The following is a 20,815-nucleotide window of genomic DNA, read 5'->3' on the forward strand; positions in this document are numbered from 1 at the left end:
TGCTGATATGTGATGTTTATTATATCCCTTGCGGGGTTATTATAGCACAGTGATACAGACATATAAGGAGCGTTATTAGAGGAAGACAATATGTTGAGTTCAAATTAGAGAGAGAGCAGCGGCTCACAGAGTCGGGGGTCCTTGCTGAGCCGATCCTCGAGGGTCAGGTACTTCTGGGGGGCCAGTTCCTTGTGTCTGAGAAGAAATAGAAATGAAAATTAAGCTGAAGACGAATGAGGGGAATTTACATGTGAAACGGGGGCTGAGTGCAAGCAGGCTTTAGAACTGATCCGGGATTTAGTAGTGATCACATGACAGAAGCAATAATGGCGCCATAATATCACCTATTCAGTCTGGTCTCCAGTATTTGTATGCGGAACATGGCCTCAGAGCAGAACTCTAAGTATGCCTCCTCGTCCTTCTTGTCCATGGACGGCTGGTTCTCCTGATACCACTGCTGCTTCTTCTGCAGCTCCTGGGTCTCCTGAAGTAAGATATAGAGGGTTATATAGCAGGGGTAGATATGTGGATATGCTGTATACACTGAGTGTGGGTGATACAGAGCAGCACGTAAGAATTAGCAGGTCACCTGCAGAGTCAGTTTAAGGAACAGAGGAGTCTGTGGGGAATACATGAGGTCACAGAGGAGTCTGTGGAGGATATATGGGGTCACACAGGAGTCTGTGGAATATATGGGGTCACACAGGAGTCTGTGGAGGATATATGAGGTCACACAGGAGTCTGTGGGGAATATATGGGGTCACAGAGGAGTGTGTGGGAGATATATGAGGTCACACAGGAGTCTGTGGGGAATATATGGGGTCACAGAGGAGTGTGTGGGAGATATATGGGGTCACAGAGGAGTGTGTGGGAGATATATGGGGTCACACAGGAGTCTGGGGAATATATGAGGTCACACAGGAGTCTGTGGGGGATATATGAGGTCACAGAGGAGTCTGTGGGGAATACATGAGGTCACAGAGGAGTCTGTGGAGGATATATGGGGTCACAGAGGAGTCTGTGGAGGATATATGGGGTCACAGAGGAGTCTGTGGGAAATATTTGGGGTCACAGAGGAGTCTGTGGAGGATATATGGGGTCACACAGGAGTCTGGGGAATATATGGGGTCACAGAGGAGTGTGTGGGAGATATATGGGGTCACAGAGAAGTCTGTGGGGGATATATGAGGTCACAGAGGAGTCTGTGGAGGATATATGGGGTCACACAGGAGTCTGTGGGGAATATATGGGGTCACAGAGGAGTGTGTGGGGGATATATGGGGTCACACAGGAGTCTGTGGGGAATACATGAGGTCACAGAGGAGTGTGTGGGGGATATATGGGGTCACACAGGAGTCTGTGGGGAATACATGAGGTCACAGAGGAGTCTGTGGGGGATATATGGGGTCACAGAGGAGTCTGTGGGGGATATATGGGGTCACAGAGGAGTCTGTGGAGGATATATGGGGTCACAGAGGAGTCTGTGGAGGATATATGGGGTCACAGAGGAGTCTGTGGAGGATATATGAGGTCACAAAGGAGTCTGTGAAGGATATATGGGGTCACAGAGGAGTCTGTGGGGGATATATGGGGTCACAGAGGAGTCTGTGGGGGATATATGGGGTCACAGAGGAGTCTGTGGGGGATATATGGGGTCACAGAGGAGTCTGTGGAGGATATATGGGGTCACAGAGGAGTCTGTGGAGGATATATGGGGTCACAGAGGAGTCTGTGGGGGATATATGGGGTCACAGAGGAGTCTGTGGCGAATATCCGGGGTCACAGAGAAGTCTGTGAAGGTTATATGGGGACGCTGAGGAGTCTGTGGGGTATATATGGGGTCACAGAGGAGTCTGTGGGAAATATTTGGGGTCACAAGAGGCTGCGGGAAATATTCGGGGTCGCTGAGGAGTCTGGGGATTCTACGAGGTCACGGAGAAGTCTGTGGGGAATATTCGGGGTTGTGGAGGAGTCTGTGGGAAATATTCCGGGTCACGGAGGAGTCTGTAGGGAATATATGGGGTCGCTGAGGAGTCTGTGGGGAATATACGGGGTCGTGGAGGAGTCTGTGGGGAATATACGGGGTCGTGGAGGAATTAAGACACGACATGTGATACGTGGTCACTGCGCCCTTTTCCTCAGACGTCCGGCCTGTATTTACTAGGCATTCGGACGGTTTGCCTGCTGGGAAGGTAGATGGCCCTGTGACCTACAGTTACCTTCTCGAAGCGCGCTTGGATGAGGTTGGCTTGCTGAATGAGCCGGTTCTTCAGGTCGCGCAGGCAGTCCTCCTTCACCTGCTGAGCCTGCAGTCGCGTCACCTTCTCCGGGTCTCCCAGGAGCGTTAGGTATGGAGCCAGATAATCCAGTTCCAGCGCGGCCCGCCGCTGCCGCTCCTCCTGCCGGGCACGCTCCTGTGGTGAAACACATCATCATGTCTACACATGCTTCACCCCGGAGGCAAGCAGCTGCCCCCCGGACTGACCCTCACCTGCAGCGCCCGCTGCTCCTTACTGACCCTCACCTGCAGCGCCCGCTGCTCCTTACTGACCCTCACCTGCAGCGCCCGCTGCTCCTTGCTTCTCTCATTCCGTTCAGTGTCATAAATAGAAATAGTGAGCTGTGGATCCCCCTCTTCCTGAGCCCGCCGGGACAGGATCGCCAGCACCTGTGGGGGACACGTCCTCATCATGCATCAGTGTACCCCATCACATTGGCATACCTACCATCATCCATCAGTGTACTCCTAACTATCAGTGTACCCCCACAATCTCAGTGTACCCCATTATCCATCAGTGTACCCTATTATCCATCAGTGTACCCCCAGAACCTCAGTGTACCCCATTATCCATCAGTCTATCCTATTATCTGTCAGTGTACTACCACAATCTCAGTGTACCCCCATCACATTGGCATACCTACCATCATCCATCAGTGTGCTATTATCCATCAGTGTACCCCCACAACCTCAGTGTACTCTATTATCCATCAGTGTACCACCATCATGTCAGTGTACCCCAGTATCTGTCAGTGTACCCCCACAACCTCAGTGTACCCCCTTCACGTTGGCGTACCTACCATCATCTATCAGTGTATTCATATCCATTAGTGTACCCTATTATCTGTCAGTGTACCCCCATTATGTCAGTGTACCCTATTATCTGTCAGTGTACCGCCGTCATCTCAGTGTACCTATTATCCATCAGTGGACCCCATTGTATTAATGTACCCCTTCACAGTCATGAATTTATCTCCATCATTTGTCACATCAGAGTAGCACGTCGCCTCCATCAGTGTAACCCCCGTCATCTGTTACTGTACCCCTCGTGTGTCACCTCCACCACTGTACCCCTCGTGTGTCACCTCTGCCACTGTACCCCTCGTGTGTCACCTCCGCCACTGTACCCCTCGTGTGTCACCTCTGCCACTGTACCCCTCGTGTGTCACCTCCACCACTGTACCCCTCGTGTGTCACCTCCGCCACTGTACCCCTCTTGTGTCACCTCCGCCACTGTACCCCTCGTGTGTCACCTCCGCCACTGTACCCCTCTTGTGTCACCTCCGCCACTGTGCCCCTCGTGTGTCACCTCCATCACCATACCTACATCATACACTTATGCCAGCAGCTCATGCCCCGCTCCATGTACCTCTGCCTCGGACCTCCGGACGGCCTCCTGAGCACTCTGCTCCCCTTGCTGGAGCTGAATGAGGGTCTCATAAACGTAGAGCTGTGTGTTAAACTTCCCCAATGGCTCCACCTGGTGGATGACACATAGCAGAGCATGTAAGAAACAGCAGCGTCCTGTGGCAGCAGATGGGATCCTGGCAAAGAGAAGGCATATGAGCCAGATTTTTTTTTCGTTCTGGAGAAGACCCCGGCTTTGGTTTATACTCCCAGTCATTGTTACAAGGCCTGTTAAACGGTCTGACGTTGACTTGCAGGAATGCTGCCTTCCATTAGGTGGCGCTGTACATGCATTGTTCCATCTTCCCATTTTCAGGGTATTTACTGACAGCTATATAAAGCACCAGTCCTATGAGATGTCCCAGAACCGCCTTACGTGAGTGCGGCTAACCGCGATCATTCCCCAACTGTATAGACAATGAGCGCCAGAGGCACCGGGGATGACACGGCATTACCGGAGGCAGCGAGCACTGGAGTACAAACCAAGGTGGTACCCATCAGAGAGGAGGTCTATGGAGAACAACTGGTGAACGATGGTTTCACAGACACACACAAGAGCAGTAGCCTCCATGTTGGCCGTTACAGCGGCTCATCTGTCAAGGGAAGACCTTTTGTCCGACTACTCGCCGGAAAATTCAAATGCAGCCGACTTCCTCCCAGACGATGATGATGATGATGAGCCATCGGTCGGCTAAAACAATCGTTCATTGTTAGGTTTCACCTGATGGACAATCGTTTTAGTTGAAATCATCCATTTTTATCATCGTTACTCTGATGTTTACGGGGGAACCCCAATCATTGAGGCTCAACACTGAATATCATATATGAGGTGGCTCACACCAGACAAAAGAGCAGATAACTTGTGGCGACACATTCTTGCATCGCTTGATGGTACGCAGCGCACCGGCGTTCAGGAGACTGATCTCAATCCGTGGTTGCAGGGATCTCTTTGCACTGACATCGTGGCAAACGTGCCTGGTCCTGTCTTATTCACCATTCTTCTTTTGGGACAGTGGTGGCACATTAGTGGCAGGACACCAGGACAATGGTGGGATGATGTGGGATACTGATGGTAAAGTATTGGTTGGACACCAAGACAATGGTGGGACAGTGGCAAGGTATTGGTGGTCAGACATCAGTATAATGGTGGAATGATGGTGGGATGGTAGTAGCAGGACACCTAGCTAGTGATGGCCAGACACCAGCATAATGATGGTGAGATGGTAGTGGAAGAACACCAGGACAATAGTGGAACAGTGATGGTAAGGTAGTAGCTCGACACCAAGATGGTGGAGGTAGGACACCAGGAAAATGGTGGGACGGTAGTAGCAGGACACCAGAACAATGGTGGGACAGTGGCAGGACACCAGGACAATGGTGGGGTAGTGGTGAGATATTAGTGGCCGGACACAAGGACAGTGGTATGATGATGGTGGGACAGTGGTGAGACATTGGTGGTCAGACACCAGTATGATGGTGGAATGAGGGTGGGATGGTAGTAGCAGGATACCTAGACAGTAGTGGCCAGACACCAGTATAATGATGGTGGGATGGTAGTGGAAAAACACCAGGACAATAGTAGAACAGTGATAGTAAGGTAGTGGCTCGGCACCAAGATGGTGGTGGTAGGACACCAGGACAATGGTGGGACGGTAGTAGCAGGACACCAGAACAATGGTGGGACAGTGGCAGGACACCAGGACAATGGTGGGGTAGTGGTGAGATATTAGTGGCCGGACACAAGGACAGTGGTATGATGATGGTGGGACAGTGGTGAGACATTGGTGGTCAGACACCAGTATGATGGTGGAATGAGGGTGGGATGGTAGTAGCAGGATACCTAGACAGTAGTGGCCAGACACCAGTATAATGATGGTGGGATGGTAGTGGAAAAACACCAGGACAATAGTAGAACAGTGATAGTAAGGTAGTGGCTCGACACCAAGATGGTGGTGGTAGGACACCAGGACACCAGGAAAAAGTTTGGTACTGTGTTAGCCAGTACAGCAAAATGTGATTGTTCCCAGCAAGAGAAACCAAGTAATCTTGTAGATATGAGACCTTTTAATGCCTAACAAAAAGACATGATACTATAGCAAGCTTTCAAACCTACTCAGGGTCCTTCCTCAGGCTTATGGAGTAGATCTGAAGAACCATGTCTGTGCCTTTTCATATGTATGTATATATAAATGCATGGTTCTTCAGATCTGCTCCATAAGTCTGAGGAAGGACCCTGAGTAGGTTTGAAAGCTCGCTCTAACATCATGTACTTTTGTTAGCCATTAAAAGGTATCCTATCTACAAGATTACTTGGTTTCTATTGCTGAGAGCAATCACATTAGGGACAGGATGATGGTGGGACAGTAGTGGCAGGACACCAGGACATTGGTGAGAGATGTTGGTGGAACAGTAGTGGCAGAACACGAGGATATTGGTGAGATGTTGGTGAGACAGTGGCAGGACACCAGGACAATGGTAGGATGTTGGTGGGACAGTAGTGGCAGGACACCAGGACAATGGTGAGATGTTAGTGGGACAGTAGTGGCAGGATAATGGTAGGATGATATAGGGATGGTAGTGGCAGGCGAGCCGTACAGTTGGACTGTAGTGGCAAGACACAAGGATAATGGTGAGATGTTGGTGGGACAGTAGTGGCTGGACACCAGGACAATGGTGAGATGTTAGTGGGACAGTAGTGGCAGGATAATGGTAGGATGATATAGGGATGGTAGTGGCAGGCGAGCCGTACAGTTGGACTGTAGTGGTAGGACACCAGGACATTGGTGAGATGTTGGTGGGACAATAGTGGCAGGACACTGGGATAATGGAAGGATGATATAGGGATGGCAGTGGCAGGAGAGCAGTACAGTTGAGGGACAGTAGTGGCAGGACACCAGGACAATGGTGAGATGATGGTAGGGCAGTGATGGTAAGGTAGTGCTAGGACATTAATAAGGGTGAGTTCACACTAGCGTTTGAACTTCCTCCCGGGCTTCTGTCTCTTTGTTTTGTTTTTTTGAGAAGAGATGAGAGAAAAACAGAAGTTAAAGTAAAAGGATCTGACTTTGTTATTTGTTCCAGTTAAAAACCTGAAACCAAACAGAATGGAAGCGAACTGAAGGCATTGAAATCAATGGGGGGAAAAAACTGATGCTTTTTTTCAGTTCTACTTCCGTTTTTCTCTCCTCCAAAAACGGAACAGAGAGACTAAAGCCCTCAACGAAGGCAAACTGCTAGTGTGAACAGAGGCAGAGGAGGACCAGTATGATGGTGCAGAGGCTTCAGGTTTGGGTTGGATCTTGTGTTAGACACATGTCACCTGCGGAAGCGTCACCTGCGTTTTTCCTCTCCAGCCTTGGTGCCTGTCTGTTTGTAGGAGCCTAAGGCACTAGGGTTACGTTGCAGACATCCCTGTGTCTTGCTATTTGCCGGTATTCATACAGTCTGCAGCGCCCCCTCCTGCTGAAGATAGCTAGAGGATAGCTCCTCATCACCTGGTAGGAGATGCAGGTCTCGGGGCTCAGCAACACATTCGTCCCCTTCTTTCCTAGGTTTGGTGGCTTCAGGAACTCCCAGGTGGATGTGGTGATGTGATCGTCCAACCGATGACAGCGGACATGGATGCGATCCTCAGTGATCAGGAAGATCCGCTCGGCCACATCCTCATTGGCAGGCTTATCGGTGTTTCTATGGAAACGTTCCGTGATTTTCTGGCAATGACAGAAATGGGTAAAATTAAGATATTCACAAATATGAGGAAACCAGAGTCAGAGCAGATTGTCTCAGTGACAGACAGTGGAGTATGTGGAAGCCCTGATATCTTCTACTATACATGTGATATTATACAGGAAAAAACTGTATTACACATGTGATAACACACAGAGAACATCTGTATTATGTGTCTGATATTACACTGCGGAAACGTCTGTATTAAATTGTGATATTACATAGAGGACATCTGTATTACATGTATGATATTACACTGAGGAAGCATAATGTAATATTACATTGAGGAATTGTTTGTATTACATGTGCAATATTACATAGAGAACATCTGTATTACATAGGTGATATTAAATGGTGCTCTGGGGAAGTGTCTGTATTGCATGTATCATACTACATGGAAAGCATCTGTATTATAGGTGTGATATTACTCTGGGAAAGCACCTATATTACATGTGATATTACACTTGGAAATCGTCTATATTACATGTAATATTATACTGTTTGTGTTACGTGTGAAATATTACCCAGGGTAGTGTCTGTATTACATGTTTGATAAGCATCTATATTACATGTGATATTACATGAAGAATATCTGTATTACAGGTTCAATATTATACTTGGGAACAGTCTACATTACATGTGTTATTACAAAGTGTAGTGTGTATTACATGTCTGAAATTACTTTTGAGAAGTGTCTATACTCATTAAATATTTCAAGAACATTTGTATTACATGTGATATTACACTTGTGAAGCGTCTGAAATGTTTTATGGGGTAGTGTCTGTATTACACAGAGAGCATGTGTATAAGAGACACTGTCAGCTATATATGTTACGCTTTGAGGCTCAAAGGAGCTGACACACTAAGTCTGGGATGTAAGTTTTAAACAAGGAGAATGGTATTTAACAAGAAGAAATGCAAAGTCCTACATCTGGGCAAGAAAAATGAAGAAAGCACAAACAGAATGGGAGGAATTGGGCTAAGCAGCAGCACATGTGAAAAAGACTTGGGTATACTAATAGATCATAGACTGAACATGAGTCAACAATGTGATGCAGCAGCCAAAAAGGCAAACACAATTTTGGGATGTATTAAGAGAAGCATAGAGTTTAGATCACGTGAGGTCATTATCCCCCTCTACTCTTCCTTAGTCAGACCTCATCTGGAATACTGGGTCCAGTTCTGGGCACCCCAATATAAAAAGACAGACAAACTGGAGCAAGTTCAGAGAAGAGTTACCAAGATGGTGAGTGGTCTGCAAATCATGTCCTATGAGGAATGGTTAAAGGATCTGGGAATGTTTAGCAGAAGAGAAGGCTGAGAGGAGACTTAATAGCCGTCTACAAATATCTGCAGGGCTGTCACAGTGCATAGGGATCAGCCTTATTCTCATCTGCAGAAGAAAAGACTAGAAGCAATGGGATGCAACTAAAAGGGAGGAGACACAGATTAGATATTAGGAAAAACTTTCTGACAGTGAGGGTAATCAATGAGTGGAACAGGTTGTCACAGGAGGTAGGGAGTTCTCCTTCAATTGAAGTGTTCAAACAAAGGCTGGACAAATATCTGTCTGTGATGATTTAGTGCATCCTGCACTGAGCAGGGGGTCGGACCAGATGACCCTGGAGGTCCCTTCCAACTCTACCATGCTATGGGATTGTGGAATTGCATGCTTATGAGTTTGGGTAACCACTGGCTCTATGCAAGGCTCTTCATCAGTGGGTGGACACAGGCTGTTACATCTAGTCACTCCTTCCTATGTGTACATTCTGCCACGTTATTCACACTCACGAACTTGCAAAACTCTGGCGAAACTCAGAAACAGCAGACATAACTCATGGAGAGACATAACACACTAACTGACAAACACCCAAAACATGACCAAGCATAGCTGCACGCATAAACAAATGTAAATAGATACTATGCAAGGTAGTGATTTGTAGTTTGGCCAAGATAATTAAGCCCATGAGCCCACTTCAATGGTCCTTGTCTTGCAGGTCCCTACTCTAACGAGACAACTTCCACATGAAACCTGCCTGCATGCGGGGCGTTCGTCCCGACAAGGACGGCCCCGCGCTGCAACCTAGGGACCTACTTCGACCTAGATGATAAACAAAACTCAGCAGAACTGAACAAAGCTCACACCGCAAGGGATTTGCATACAACACAGCAAATTATGCACCCTGAACAGGACTGTTTACACTACACATGGAGCACATGCACCGACATATAGGAACATGACACTGTTCACACTGAACAAACAGAGGAAAGCCTAGTAGCCTCTAGCAGAGGAGCTGGTATCTATGAGCAGCAGACTGGTGATGATTGCCTGGCTGGAGAAATTCCAGCCCCTGTGGGGTTATGCTGCTGGAAACCTATGTAGAACAACAGATCCCAGCAGCACACCCTAACAGTATCTCCCCCTTAAAGAGACACACCAACCAACACACAGGGGTCCGAGACCCGGGGGATTGGCTGGAGAAATTCACAACTGTAAGTAGTGGGTGACATGACTTTTTTTGCCATGATATTGAGGACAATGTGTTAGAGCATTGGGGAGGGGGATAGGGTAACCTGCGCTCCTTATGATCGATTAGTTCCTCCTAGTGCAGCAATATTCCCCCATGTCACTTATCTCATAGATATGATGGGTTGGGGTAAGTACCAGAATGGGTCGGGGGTTGGCCTCTATAGGTCCTCCAGCTATGGACACTTTCTTTGGCCTTTGTCCATACAGCGTGTGCCGGTAATGCAGGAGGTCCTGTCGGCCCTGGAAGATCTCCAGCATCTCCTTGGGTTGCTCCTCAAGTCTCTGTAGTCCATCCAGGCGAGCCTCGCTATAGAACAGCATTGTCCGCTCTGTTTCTGGCGCCCGGGAGCAGAAGGTGTGAACTAGAAGATAACAGGCAGGTTAGCAGCCTAGTATCTGAGTACCGACCCCACACGTCATACGGTCATTACCCTTCAGAGCGTCCGCGCGTCCCGGAGAGAAGTACTCAGTGATGACTCCAAACTGGCTCTTCTGTCTTCTATCCAGCTTGTCCTCTCGGTTCTGGAACCAGTCCTGTGAGAGGGAAATATATACATTTGTAGGTAGAAAATACGAATGTGTATGTATGTATGTATGTGTATATATATATATGTGTGTGTGTATGTATGTATATATATATGTGTGTGTGTGTGTGTGTATGTATGTATGTGTATGTATATATATCGTTATGTGTCTTTCTTTTTATATGTATTCTAATTCTATTTTTCTATACATACTAATTCTATGCTATAGTAGAAAAACTTAATATGTAGCCTTAAAAATCAGATATGCCAAGGCCTTGCAAGGTGAAGACAAAATGTATCTTGAAAACCGCAAGGAAGAACCGGATATGAAGGCCGCGTGCTCGGCTATTTTCCCAGTATCTAGATAAAGACTGTTTAAAGGGGTTGTCCCACGGCAGCAAGTGGGTCTATACACTTCTGTATGGCCATATTAATGCACTTTGTAATATACATTGTGCATTAATTATGAGCCATACAGAAGTTATTCACTTACCTGCTCCGTTGCTGGCGTCCTCGTCTCCATGGTGCCGACTAATTTTCGGCCTCCGATGGCCAAATTAGCCGCGCTTGCGCAGTCCGGGTCTTCTGCTGTATTCAATGGAGCCGCTCATGCAGAATGCCGGCTCCGTGTAGCTCCGCCCCGTCACGTGCTGATTCCAGCCAATCAGGAGGCTGGAATCGGCAATGGACCGCACAGAAGAGCTGCGGTCCACGGAGGGAGCAGACCCCGGCGGCCATCTTCAGCAGGTGAGTATGAAGACGCCGGACCGCCGGGATTCAGGTAAGCACTCTCCGGTTTGTTTTTTTAACCCCTGCATCGGGGTTGTCTCGCGCCGAACGGGATGGGGGGGGGGGGGGGGGTTAAAAAAAAAACAAAACCCGTTTCGGCGCGGGACAACCCCTTTAACTACGTATATGACTAACACTGCCTCAGGCGGAACTGCGGACTTCACATATATGGTTATGCGGTAAATTTGAGCCAATGAGACCATCACCCATTCCTAGTGACGTGACCGAAGGGTATAAGACCCATGTAATCTGTAATAAAGTGCGCAGTTATGTCCCCGTGCGAGGAGCTATACCAGACCTCCGTGTGTGGTGTTTTTTCTTTATCGCCGGCAGCGGGGCTTTGGGGTGGGCCTGATTGGTCCTGTTTGCAGCGTTTCCCTGACACCTGGACCTCCAGCTCCTTGGAGCCTGGGAAGGAAAGTGGGATCCGGTGTTAGAGTATGAAGCCCCTCCATCATCGAAGGTAATTGGAACTTACATTCTGTGTCCTGGTACTGGGTAAGACGAGACACCTGCCCGTCCCCCCGGAGGTATGGCGCCCACTTTTCCAGCTCAGCCTTCTTGTATTTTAGAAGCTTCTTCCCCTGAGGGTATCGCGTCTCAAACTCTGGAGGAGGGATGCAGCAGAAAGAGTTGATGAGACCCTACAGCTGCCATTACTACTAGCCCACTAATGCAGTCTGTGGGCATAGGACCACTAGGGCTTCATTCATACCCTGCCCTAAGTCTCAACATAGAAAGGGGAGTGGTCTCTCCAAGTGGGTGTGGCCTCATTGTAAAGGGGGCTTATAAAGGAGCATTATTAATCTGTCCCTTCTTATGAGATAAGGAAAACTATTTGTTCACTATTCCTGGATAAAGCTGGAATGTTCTCTGTTTGTCAGACACGATGTAACCGCATATGTGAAAAAGTAAGTGCCCCCCTCCTCGTACTTTGCAGCCACTGACCAGCCTGTTCCTTACCTCATGCCCGGGTCGCTTTGGTTACGGCCTGGCAACCTGGAGTTAAAGGGGTTGTCCCGCGGCAGCAAGTGGGTCTATACACTTCTGTATGGCCATATTAATGCACTTTGTAATGTACATCGTGCATTAATTATGAGCCATACAGAAGTTATCAAAAGTTTTATACTTACCTGCTCCGTTGCTGGCGTCCTCGTCTCCATGGTGCCGACTAATTTTCGGCCTCCGATGGCCAAATTAGCCGCGCTTGCGCAGTCCGGGTCTTCTGCTGTATTCAATGGAGCTGCTCGTGCAGAATGCCGACTCCGTGTAGCTCCGCCCCGTCACGTGCCGATTCCAGCCAATCAGGAGGCTGGAATCGGCAATGGACCGCACAGAAGAGCTGCGGTCCACGGAGGGAGCAGACCCCGGCGGCCATCTTCAGCAGGTGAGTATGAAGACGCCGGACCGCCGGGATTCAGGTAAGCACTCTCCGGTTTGTTTTTTTAACCCCTGCATCGGGGTTGTCTCGCGCCGAACCGGGGGGGGGGGGGGGGGGGGGTTAAAAAAAAAAAAAAAACGTTTCGGCGCGGGACAACCCCTTTAAAGATGAATGGATGACGCCTTACACCCTTGTTTCCCAACCCCAGTCCTCAAGGCACCCGAACAGGTCAGGTGTTGTGGCGTTCCTTAGAATTGCACCCGGTGATGAAGGTATTGTCAGTGCCTCAGATATTCTCATGTGGGATACTGTCTGCTGTATGTGGGATACTGTCTCCTGTCATTTGGGATACTGTCTGCTGCATCTAGGTCAATCATGTGGGATACTGTCTGCTTTGACACGGCACCCATCCGATGGCTTGGTCTTTGTAAATGCCATGGCTCGGTCTATATAGCAGCCTGTTCCTGTAGAGCAGGGGTGCACAACTCCAGTCCTCAAGGCACCCCAAGAGGTTTTCTGGATTTCCTCAGTATTGTACAAGTGATGTATTTAGGTCAGTGCTTCACACATTACTACAGGAGTTCTTACTATAGGACATCCTGAAAACATGACCTGTTAAGGTGCCCTGTGGACTGGCGTTGGGAAACGCTGCCTTACTCTATAAGAGAGGGGCCACTATACCATCCCAGCACCAGATAATGAACACTCCACCCCGACCACAAGCGATTTTGGGCCGGCTCCACGGGTCTGAACTGAGTCACAGCCAGCAAGATAGATATGCTACTGAAAGCCTTACATGCTCCTGCACGGACCTAAGACCACCGACCATAGAACGGTGCGATATGGGACGCTAAGGCCTCTGACTTCGTACTGGTGGAGCCACAATACATTTACCACCGGCCTGTAATCTCAGTGTTGGTACTAACCTTTTGGGGTCATGACAATGGGCAGCACCCAGGAAACTGGCATCTGCATGGCCCGGTCCTGGAAGAGAAGACAGGCACTAATGCTTCATGGCTGACGGACTTCATGACCCCCCTGAGTCTCAGCCTCGTAATGCTGATGAGATCCTGTATATGTATAGCGGGCAGCTCACCTGGTCCCCATTCTGCTCCTCATCATCATCTTCCTCCTCATTCATGTCTGGGATAAGCAGCGCAGGCTTCACCATGCTCAGCAGCATAAACTCCCAGCAGAAGGGGTCCCCCAGGTCAAAGGTCAGATCCTATCAAAACAAAAAGGGCCGCCCCACTGACCTCATAAACAGACTTCCATGTTGTACAATCACCCAGCTCTCCAATGTTCACCCGACACGCTGCACCCTCCATTGTCAATCCCTACACTCTGTACTAGCTCCTACCAATCACTATATGGTGTGCCAGCCTGTCATTCCCTACACAATGCACCATCCACTGTTAATCCCTACAGATTTCATCATCCCTCTCATTCCTTACACAATGTACCATATCTGATCACTCCCCCACAATGCACTCTCGCCGCTCTTTGCACCAGCTCCCATAAACCCTTACACGATATCCGATCCCTGTCACTCCCTACATGATGTGCCATTCCCCATCCCGTCACTGCCTACAAGATGCACCATCCCCCGTCACTCTTTACACGATGCACCATCCCCCGTCACTCTTTACACGATGCACCACCCTGTCACTCTCTACACAATGTACCATCCACCGTCACTCCCTATACGATGCACTATTCCCCGTCACTCCCGACATGACGCATCATCATCCATCACTCCTGACACGATGCACCACCCCTTCACTCCCTACACTATGCACCACCTCTTCACTTCCTACACGGTGCACCACCCCGCAATTCCCTACACTGTGCAACATCCCGTCACTCCCTACACTATGCACCACACTGTCACTCCCTACACTATACACCATCCCCGTTGCTCCCTACACTATGCACCCCCCTTCACTCCCTACACGGTACACCACCCCGTCATTCCCTACACGGTACACCACCCCGTCATTCCCTACACTGTGCAACATCCCGTCACTCCCTACACGGTGCAACATCCCGTCACTCCCTACACGGTGCAACATCCCGTCACTCCCTACACGGTGCAACATCCCGTCACTCCCTACACGGTGCAACATCCTGTCACTCCCTACACGGTGCAACATCCTGTCACTCCCTACACGGTGCAACATCCTGTCACTCCCTACACGGTGCAACATCCCATCACTCCCTACACGTTGCAACATCCCGTCACTCCCTACACTATGCACCATCCCCATCACTCCCTACACTATGCACCATCCCCGTCACTCCCTACACTGTGCACCGTCACTCCCTACACTATGCACCATCCCCATCACTCCCTACACTATGCACCATCCTGTCACTCCCTACATGGTGCATTGCATTTGCAATCAGATACCACGGTCCCTAACTCCAGGCCTGGTACCTTGCAGCCTTTGCGACAGTCCTGCATGTTGGCCCAGTAGTTTTCATGATTCCACAGACTCTCGATACCCAGAAAATGTTGGTCTTTTGTCTCGTAAGCTTTGCCTGTCAGTGCATCGATGAAGAAATGGTCCGGCACTTCTCTCTTCCCAGCCAAAACTAAGACCCAGCAGTGGACTCTGCGACCATATAGGGTGTCTGCCGTCTCCTGTGGACAGTCGTTCTGCTGTAACTCATGGATGATAAGAGCTGGAGTACTAGAGCATTCTACAGCCGGTCACCTTCCCGATGTCCGAGAATGTGAGCTGTAGGGATCGCAGCGCCCAACGCCCATCAGTTATAGAATCTAGTAATCAGAACATTGTGTGTACTTACTGCCAGGCGCCGCTCATCCTCCTCGTGCTGTTTGAGGTGCGAGGGTGGCACCTTTGCCTCCTTTTTGGCTTTCTGCTGGAGTTCAAACTTACTGACTAATTGCCTAGGAGGCCGCACGCTGTACTTCCTGCGAGGCTTCTCCGCTGACGCTCCAAGACTCTACAGAACAAGATGCAAGTGATATACTGAGCAGTGCACATTGTAAGGGCGGCGGAGGACGGCAGGACCGATGCAGGCGGGCTCGGTGATCACCACAATGGACGTCACACAAAGCATCAATGATGAGGAAGACCAACCGCAAACCGACAAGAGAGGAACAAAGTGGATTATTCCTCGATGCCGAGTCGTCCAATCTCATCCTGAATATTAATGACATACAGGGGGGTCTAGAAAGTCTTCACACCCTCTCATCCTTTTACACTTTTTAAGTTGAAGTTGTGCCCCCTCATTCTGCACTCAGTACCCCATAATGACAAAGTGACAACAGAATATTAGAAATCTATGTACATTTTTTAAAAATGCAAAGCTTACATTCTGCATTGACATAAGTATTCACACCCCTTGGTAGGACACCTGACATTTAGCTCTGCGGCTCCCATTTCTCTTGATCATCTCTGAGATGTTTCTACACCATTATTGGAGTCACTTGTGGGAAATTCAGCTGATTGGACATAAGACCCTCCCATCTATATAAGGTCTCACCGCTCACAATACATATCAGAGCCAAAACCAAGCCATGAGGAGGACAGAACTGACTGCAAAGCTCAGACAGGATTGTGTAGAGGTGCAGATCTGGAGAAGCTACAAAAACATTTCTGCTCCCCTGAAAGTCCCCAAGAGCCCAGCGGCCCCCATAATACTTACATGGAAGAACAACCAGGATTCTTCCTAGAGCCGCCGACCCCCAAACTAAGGGGAAGAAGGGTCTTGTTAGACAGGTGACCAAGAACCCAGCGGTCACTCCGGCTGACCTCCAAAGATCTTGTGTGCAGATGGGAGAAACTTCCAGAAGGTCAACCATTCCTGCAGCCTTCACCAATCTGGGCTTTATGGCGGAGGGGCCAGAAAGAAGCCTCCTCAGTAAGACACATGGAAGCCCCCTGGAGATACTAAAAAGACCCCAAAGGACCCTCAGACTGCGAGAAACAAGATTCCCTGCTATGATGAAACCAAGACGGAATTTTCTGGCCTCTAAGCCTTCTGTCTGCAGGAAACCAGGCGCCGCTCATCACCGGCCCAATACCATCCCTATGGTGAAGCTTGGTGGTGGAGCATCATGGTGGGGGAGGGGAGACCGGTCAGGGTGAATGGAAACCAGGCGCTGCTTATCAGCTGCCCAATACTATCCCTACAGTGAAGCCTGGTGGCGGAACATCATGCTGGGGGAGGGAAGCCCGGTCAGTGTGAATGGAAACCAGGCGCTGCTCATCACCTGCCCAATACCATCCCTACAGTGAAGCCTGGTGGTGGAGCATCATGGTGGGGGAGGGGAGACTGGTCAGGGGGAATGGAAACCAGGCGCCACTCATCACCTGCCCAATACCATCCCTACAGTGAAGCCTGGTGGTGGAACATCATGGTGGGGGAGGGGAGACTGGTCAGGGGGAATGGAAACCAGGCGCCGCTCATCACCTGCCCAATACCATCCCTAAAGTGAAGCCTGGTGGTGGAGCATCATGGTGGGGGAGGGTAGACTGGTCAGGGGGAATGGAAACCAGGCGCCACTCATCACCTGCCCAATACCATCCCTACAGTGAAGCCTGGTGGTGGAACATCATGGTGGGGGAGGGGAGACTGGTCAGGGGGAATGGAAACCAGACGCCGCTCATCACCTGCCCAATACCATCCCTAAAGTGAAGCCTGGTGGTGGAGCATCATGCTGGGGGAGGGGAGACTGGTCAGGGTATATGGAAACCAGGCGCCGCTCATCACCTGCCCAATACCATCCCTAAAGTGAAGCCTGGTGGTGGAGCATCATGGTGGGGGAGGGTAGACTGGTCAGGGGGAATGGAAACCAGGCGCCACTCATCACCTGCCCAATACCATCCCTACAGTGAAGCCTGGTGGTGGAACATCATGGTGGGGGAGGGGAGACTGGTCAGGGGGAATGGAAACCAGACGCCGCTCATCACCTGCCCAATACCATCCCTAAAGTGAAGCCTGGTGGTGGAGCATCATGCTGGGGGAGGGGAGACTGGTCAGGGTATATGGAAACCAGGCGCCGCTCATCACCTGCCCAATACCATCCCTACAGTGGAGGCTGGTGGTGGAGCATCATGCTGGGGGATGGGAGACCGGTCAGGATGGATGGAAAGCTGAATGGACCAAAGTACAGAGATAATGACAACCTGATCCAGAGCGCAAGGGACCCCAGACTGGGCAGAAGGGTCACCTTCCAACAAGACAATGACCCTAAGACCCCAGCCAAGACTAGCCAGGAGGAAGGACAACTCTGTGAATGTCCTTGAGTGGCCCAGCCAGAGTCCAGAACCCAATGGGACATCTCTGGAGAGACCTGACAATGGCTGTCCACAGACGGCCCCCATCTAACCTGACGGAGGGCAGAAAACCCCCAAATCCAGGGGGCAAACCTTGTGGCATCACCAAGAAGACTGGAGGCTGGAATCACTGCCAAAGGGTCTTCACCTGAGTACTGAGTCCAGGGGTGTGAATACTTATGGCACTGCTGAAGGGGAGGTTTTAGTTTTTATAATAATTACAAAGAGTTCTCCCGCTCTGTTGTCACTTTGTCATTATGGGGTGCTGAACACAGAATAAGAGACCACAATATAACAAAGTATAAAAAAGAGTGAAAGGGTCTGAAGACTTTCCGGACCCCCCCGTATGTGTCGTATTAGTCTGAGGCTCTGAACACTGAGGACGATGTAATAAAGGGCGCAAATTCCTAAATAGCAACATTGATGCTTTGTGTCAAATTCAGAGGCAGTGTCACCGTCCAAACACTTCTGGACCCAACTGCATGCAGGCTCTATGGAGTCTGAGACATACATGTGGGCTGTACAGGGCCTGTGACATACATGTAGGCTATATGGGGCCTATGACATGCATGTGGGCTGTACGGGGCCTGTGACATACATGTAGGCTGTACGGGGCCTGTGACATACATGTAGGCTGTACGGGGCTTGTGACATACATGTAGGCTGTACGGGGCCTGTGACATACATGTAGGCTGTACGGGGCCTGTGACATACATGCAGGCTGTACGGGGCCTGTGACATACATGTAGGCTGTACGGGGCCTGTGAAATACATGTAGGCTGTACGGAGGCTGTGACATACATGTGGGCTGTACGGAGGCTGTGACATACATGTGGGCTGTACGGGGGCTGTGACATACATGTGGGCTGTACGGGGGCTGTGACATACATGTGAGCTGTACGGGGGCTGTGACATACATGTAGGCTGTACGGGGCCTGTAACATACATGTGGGCTGTACGGGGCCTGTAAGATACATGTGGGCTGTACGGGGCCTGTGACATACATGTGGGCTGTACGGGGCCTGTGACATACATGTAGGCGTACGGGGCTTGTGACATACATGTAGGCGTACGGGGCTTGTGAAATACATGTAGGCTGTACGGGGCCTGTGAAATACATGTAGGCTGTACGGGGCCTGTGAAATACATGTGGGCTGTACGGGGCCTGTGAAATACATGTAGGCTGTATGGGGCCTGTGACCTACATGTGGGCTGTACGGGGCCTGTGACATACATGTGGGCTGTACGGGGGCTGTGAAATACATGTGGGCTATACGGGGGCTGTGACAAACATGTGGGCTGTACGGGGCCTGTGACATACATGTGGGCTGTACGGGGCCTGTGACATACATGTGGGCTGTACGGGGCCTGTGACATACATGTGGGCTGTACGGGACCTGTGACATACTTGTGGGCTGTACGGGACCTGTGACATACATGTGGGCTGTACGTGGCCTGTGACATACATGTGGGCTGTACGTGGCCTGTGACATACATGTGGGCTGTACGGGGCCAGTGACATACATGTGGGCTGTACGGGGGCTGTGACATACATGTGGGCTATATGGGGCCTGTGACATACATGTGGGCTGTACGGGGCCTGTGAAATACATGTGGGCTATACGGGGCCTGTGACATACATGTGGGCTGTACGGGGGCTGTGACATACATGTGGGCTGTACGGGGGCTGTGACATACATGTGGGCTGTACGGGGCCTGTGACATACATGTGGGCTGTACGGGGCCTGTGACATACATGTAGGCGTACGGGGCTTGTGACATACATGTAGGTGTACGGGGCTTGTGAAATACATGTAGGCTGTACGGGGCCTGTGAAATACATGTAGGCTGTACGGGGGCTGTGACATACATGTGGGCTGTACGGGGCCTGTGACATACATGTGGGCTGTACGGGGCCTGTGACATACATGTGGGCTGTACGGGGGCTGTGAAATACATGTGGGCTGTACGGGGGCTGTGACATACATGTGGGCTGTACGGGGCCTGTGACATACATGTGGGCTGTACGGGGCCTGTGACATACATGTGGGCTGTACGGGGGCTGTGACATACATGTGGGCTGTACGGGGCCTGTGATATGTATGTGGTGTATATGGGCCTGTTGCGGGGCACCTCCATACTGGTCCCCTTGGGGCTCTCTAGCATATGTGAGAACATGTCGGACCCATCTCACCTCTTGTGTGGTTGTCAGAAGAGGACAAGGTTCCCGGGTCTCATCCATAAGGCACATTTCCTGTGTGGCGTAGCCGCTGACACAGTAGGCATCGTACCCGGCGCCCAGCAGCAAGGAGCAAAGCAAGACGCTGAAATCAAAGCAGTTTCCCTTCTGATTCCGCAGAACTGAAAACGAGGAGAAGAGACGGCGAGGCTACGAACGAGAAAACCGTGGAGAGAAAGGTCAATGAGAGAAGCGAGGAGGGAAGATGGTGATACATGAAGAGAGAAGATGCATGAATGATGAAGATGCATGATGGGCGGAGGAGAAATGAATGAAGAGCAGAGGTCACATATGAATGGCGGTTTCTCACCAGCTTAAACTCAGGCTTCAGCGGTTGCATTGTCAAACAGCTGGATACAAACTGTGCGGCTCCCTCCCAGTGATAGACATCGGGGTACGGGAGAAGCGTGGGGCACAGCGTGGAGCACACAAACTTCTGCCAATCATAAAGAGAACAATCTTGTTGAGGGACCGTTGCCTCACGTCCTACATCTTACACACCAGACCGTCACTGCATGTCCTACTTCTTACAGATGAGAATGTCACCTCATGTCCTACATCTTACACACCAGACCATGACTGCATGTCCTACATCTTACACACCAGACCGTCACCCTACGTCCTATATCTTA

The 20,815-nt window shown here is 50.2% G+C and overlaps 1 protein-coding gene across 3 annotated transcripts in view; it reads right to left on the reverse strand.

Moving 5' to 3' along the window:
* The window catches only part of DRC7 (dynein regulatory complex subunit 7), a 25,937-nt gene continuing 5,122 nt past the window's right edge, over nucleotides 1-20,815 (reverse strand). The window contains exons 4-19 of one of the 3 annotated variants that reach the window (XM_066584203.1): nucleotides 20,494-20,619; nucleotides 20,139-20,333; nucleotides 15,447-15,605; nucleotides 15,073-15,279; nucleotides 13,732-13,860; nucleotides 13,562-13,619; nucleotides 11,733-11,861; nucleotides 11,553-11,662; nucleotides 10,373-10,475; nucleotides 10,077-10,303; nucleotides 7,180-7,395; nucleotides 3,648-3,758; nucleotides 2,552-2,668; nucleotides 2,220-2,414; nucleotides 345-484; nucleotides 1-195 (exon numbers count right to left, since the gene is read on the reverse strand). In XM_066584203.1, the coding sequence (XP_066440300.1) occupies nucleotides 105-195; nucleotides 345-484; nucleotides 2,220-2,414; nucleotides 2,552-2,668; nucleotides 3,648-3,758; nucleotides 7,180-7,395; nucleotides 10,077-10,303; nucleotides 10,373-10,475; nucleotides 11,553-11,662; nucleotides 11,733-11,861; nucleotides 13,562-13,619; nucleotides 13,732-13,860; nucleotides 15,073-15,279; nucleotides 15,447-15,605; nucleotides 20,139-20,333; nucleotides 20,494-20,619 (2,313 nt within the window). In that variant the 3' untranslated portion in view covers nucleotides 1-104. Of the gene's footprint in view, nucleotides 196-344; nucleotides 485-2,219; nucleotides 2,415-2,551; nucleotides 2,669-3,605; nucleotides 3,759-7,179; nucleotides 7,396-10,076; nucleotides 10,304-10,372; nucleotides 10,476-11,552; nucleotides 11,663-11,732; nucleotides 11,862-13,561; nucleotides 13,620-13,731; nucleotides 13,861-15,072; nucleotides 15,280-15,446; nucleotides 15,606-20,138; nucleotides 20,334-20,493; nucleotides 20,620-20,815 lie in introns of those variants that run through there. The other 2 variants (XM_066584201.1, XM_066584204.1) reach the window with 2 other exon arrangements.

This window comes from Eleutherodactylus coqui, chromosome 11 (assembly GCF_035609145.1).
Source record: "Eleutherodactylus coqui strain aEleCoq1 chromosome 11, aEleCoq1.hap1, whole genome shotgun sequence".
Taxonomy (NCBI): domain Eukaryota; kingdom Metazoa; phylum Chordata; class Amphibia; order Anura; family Eleutherodactylidae; genus Eleutherodactylus; species Eleutherodactylus coqui.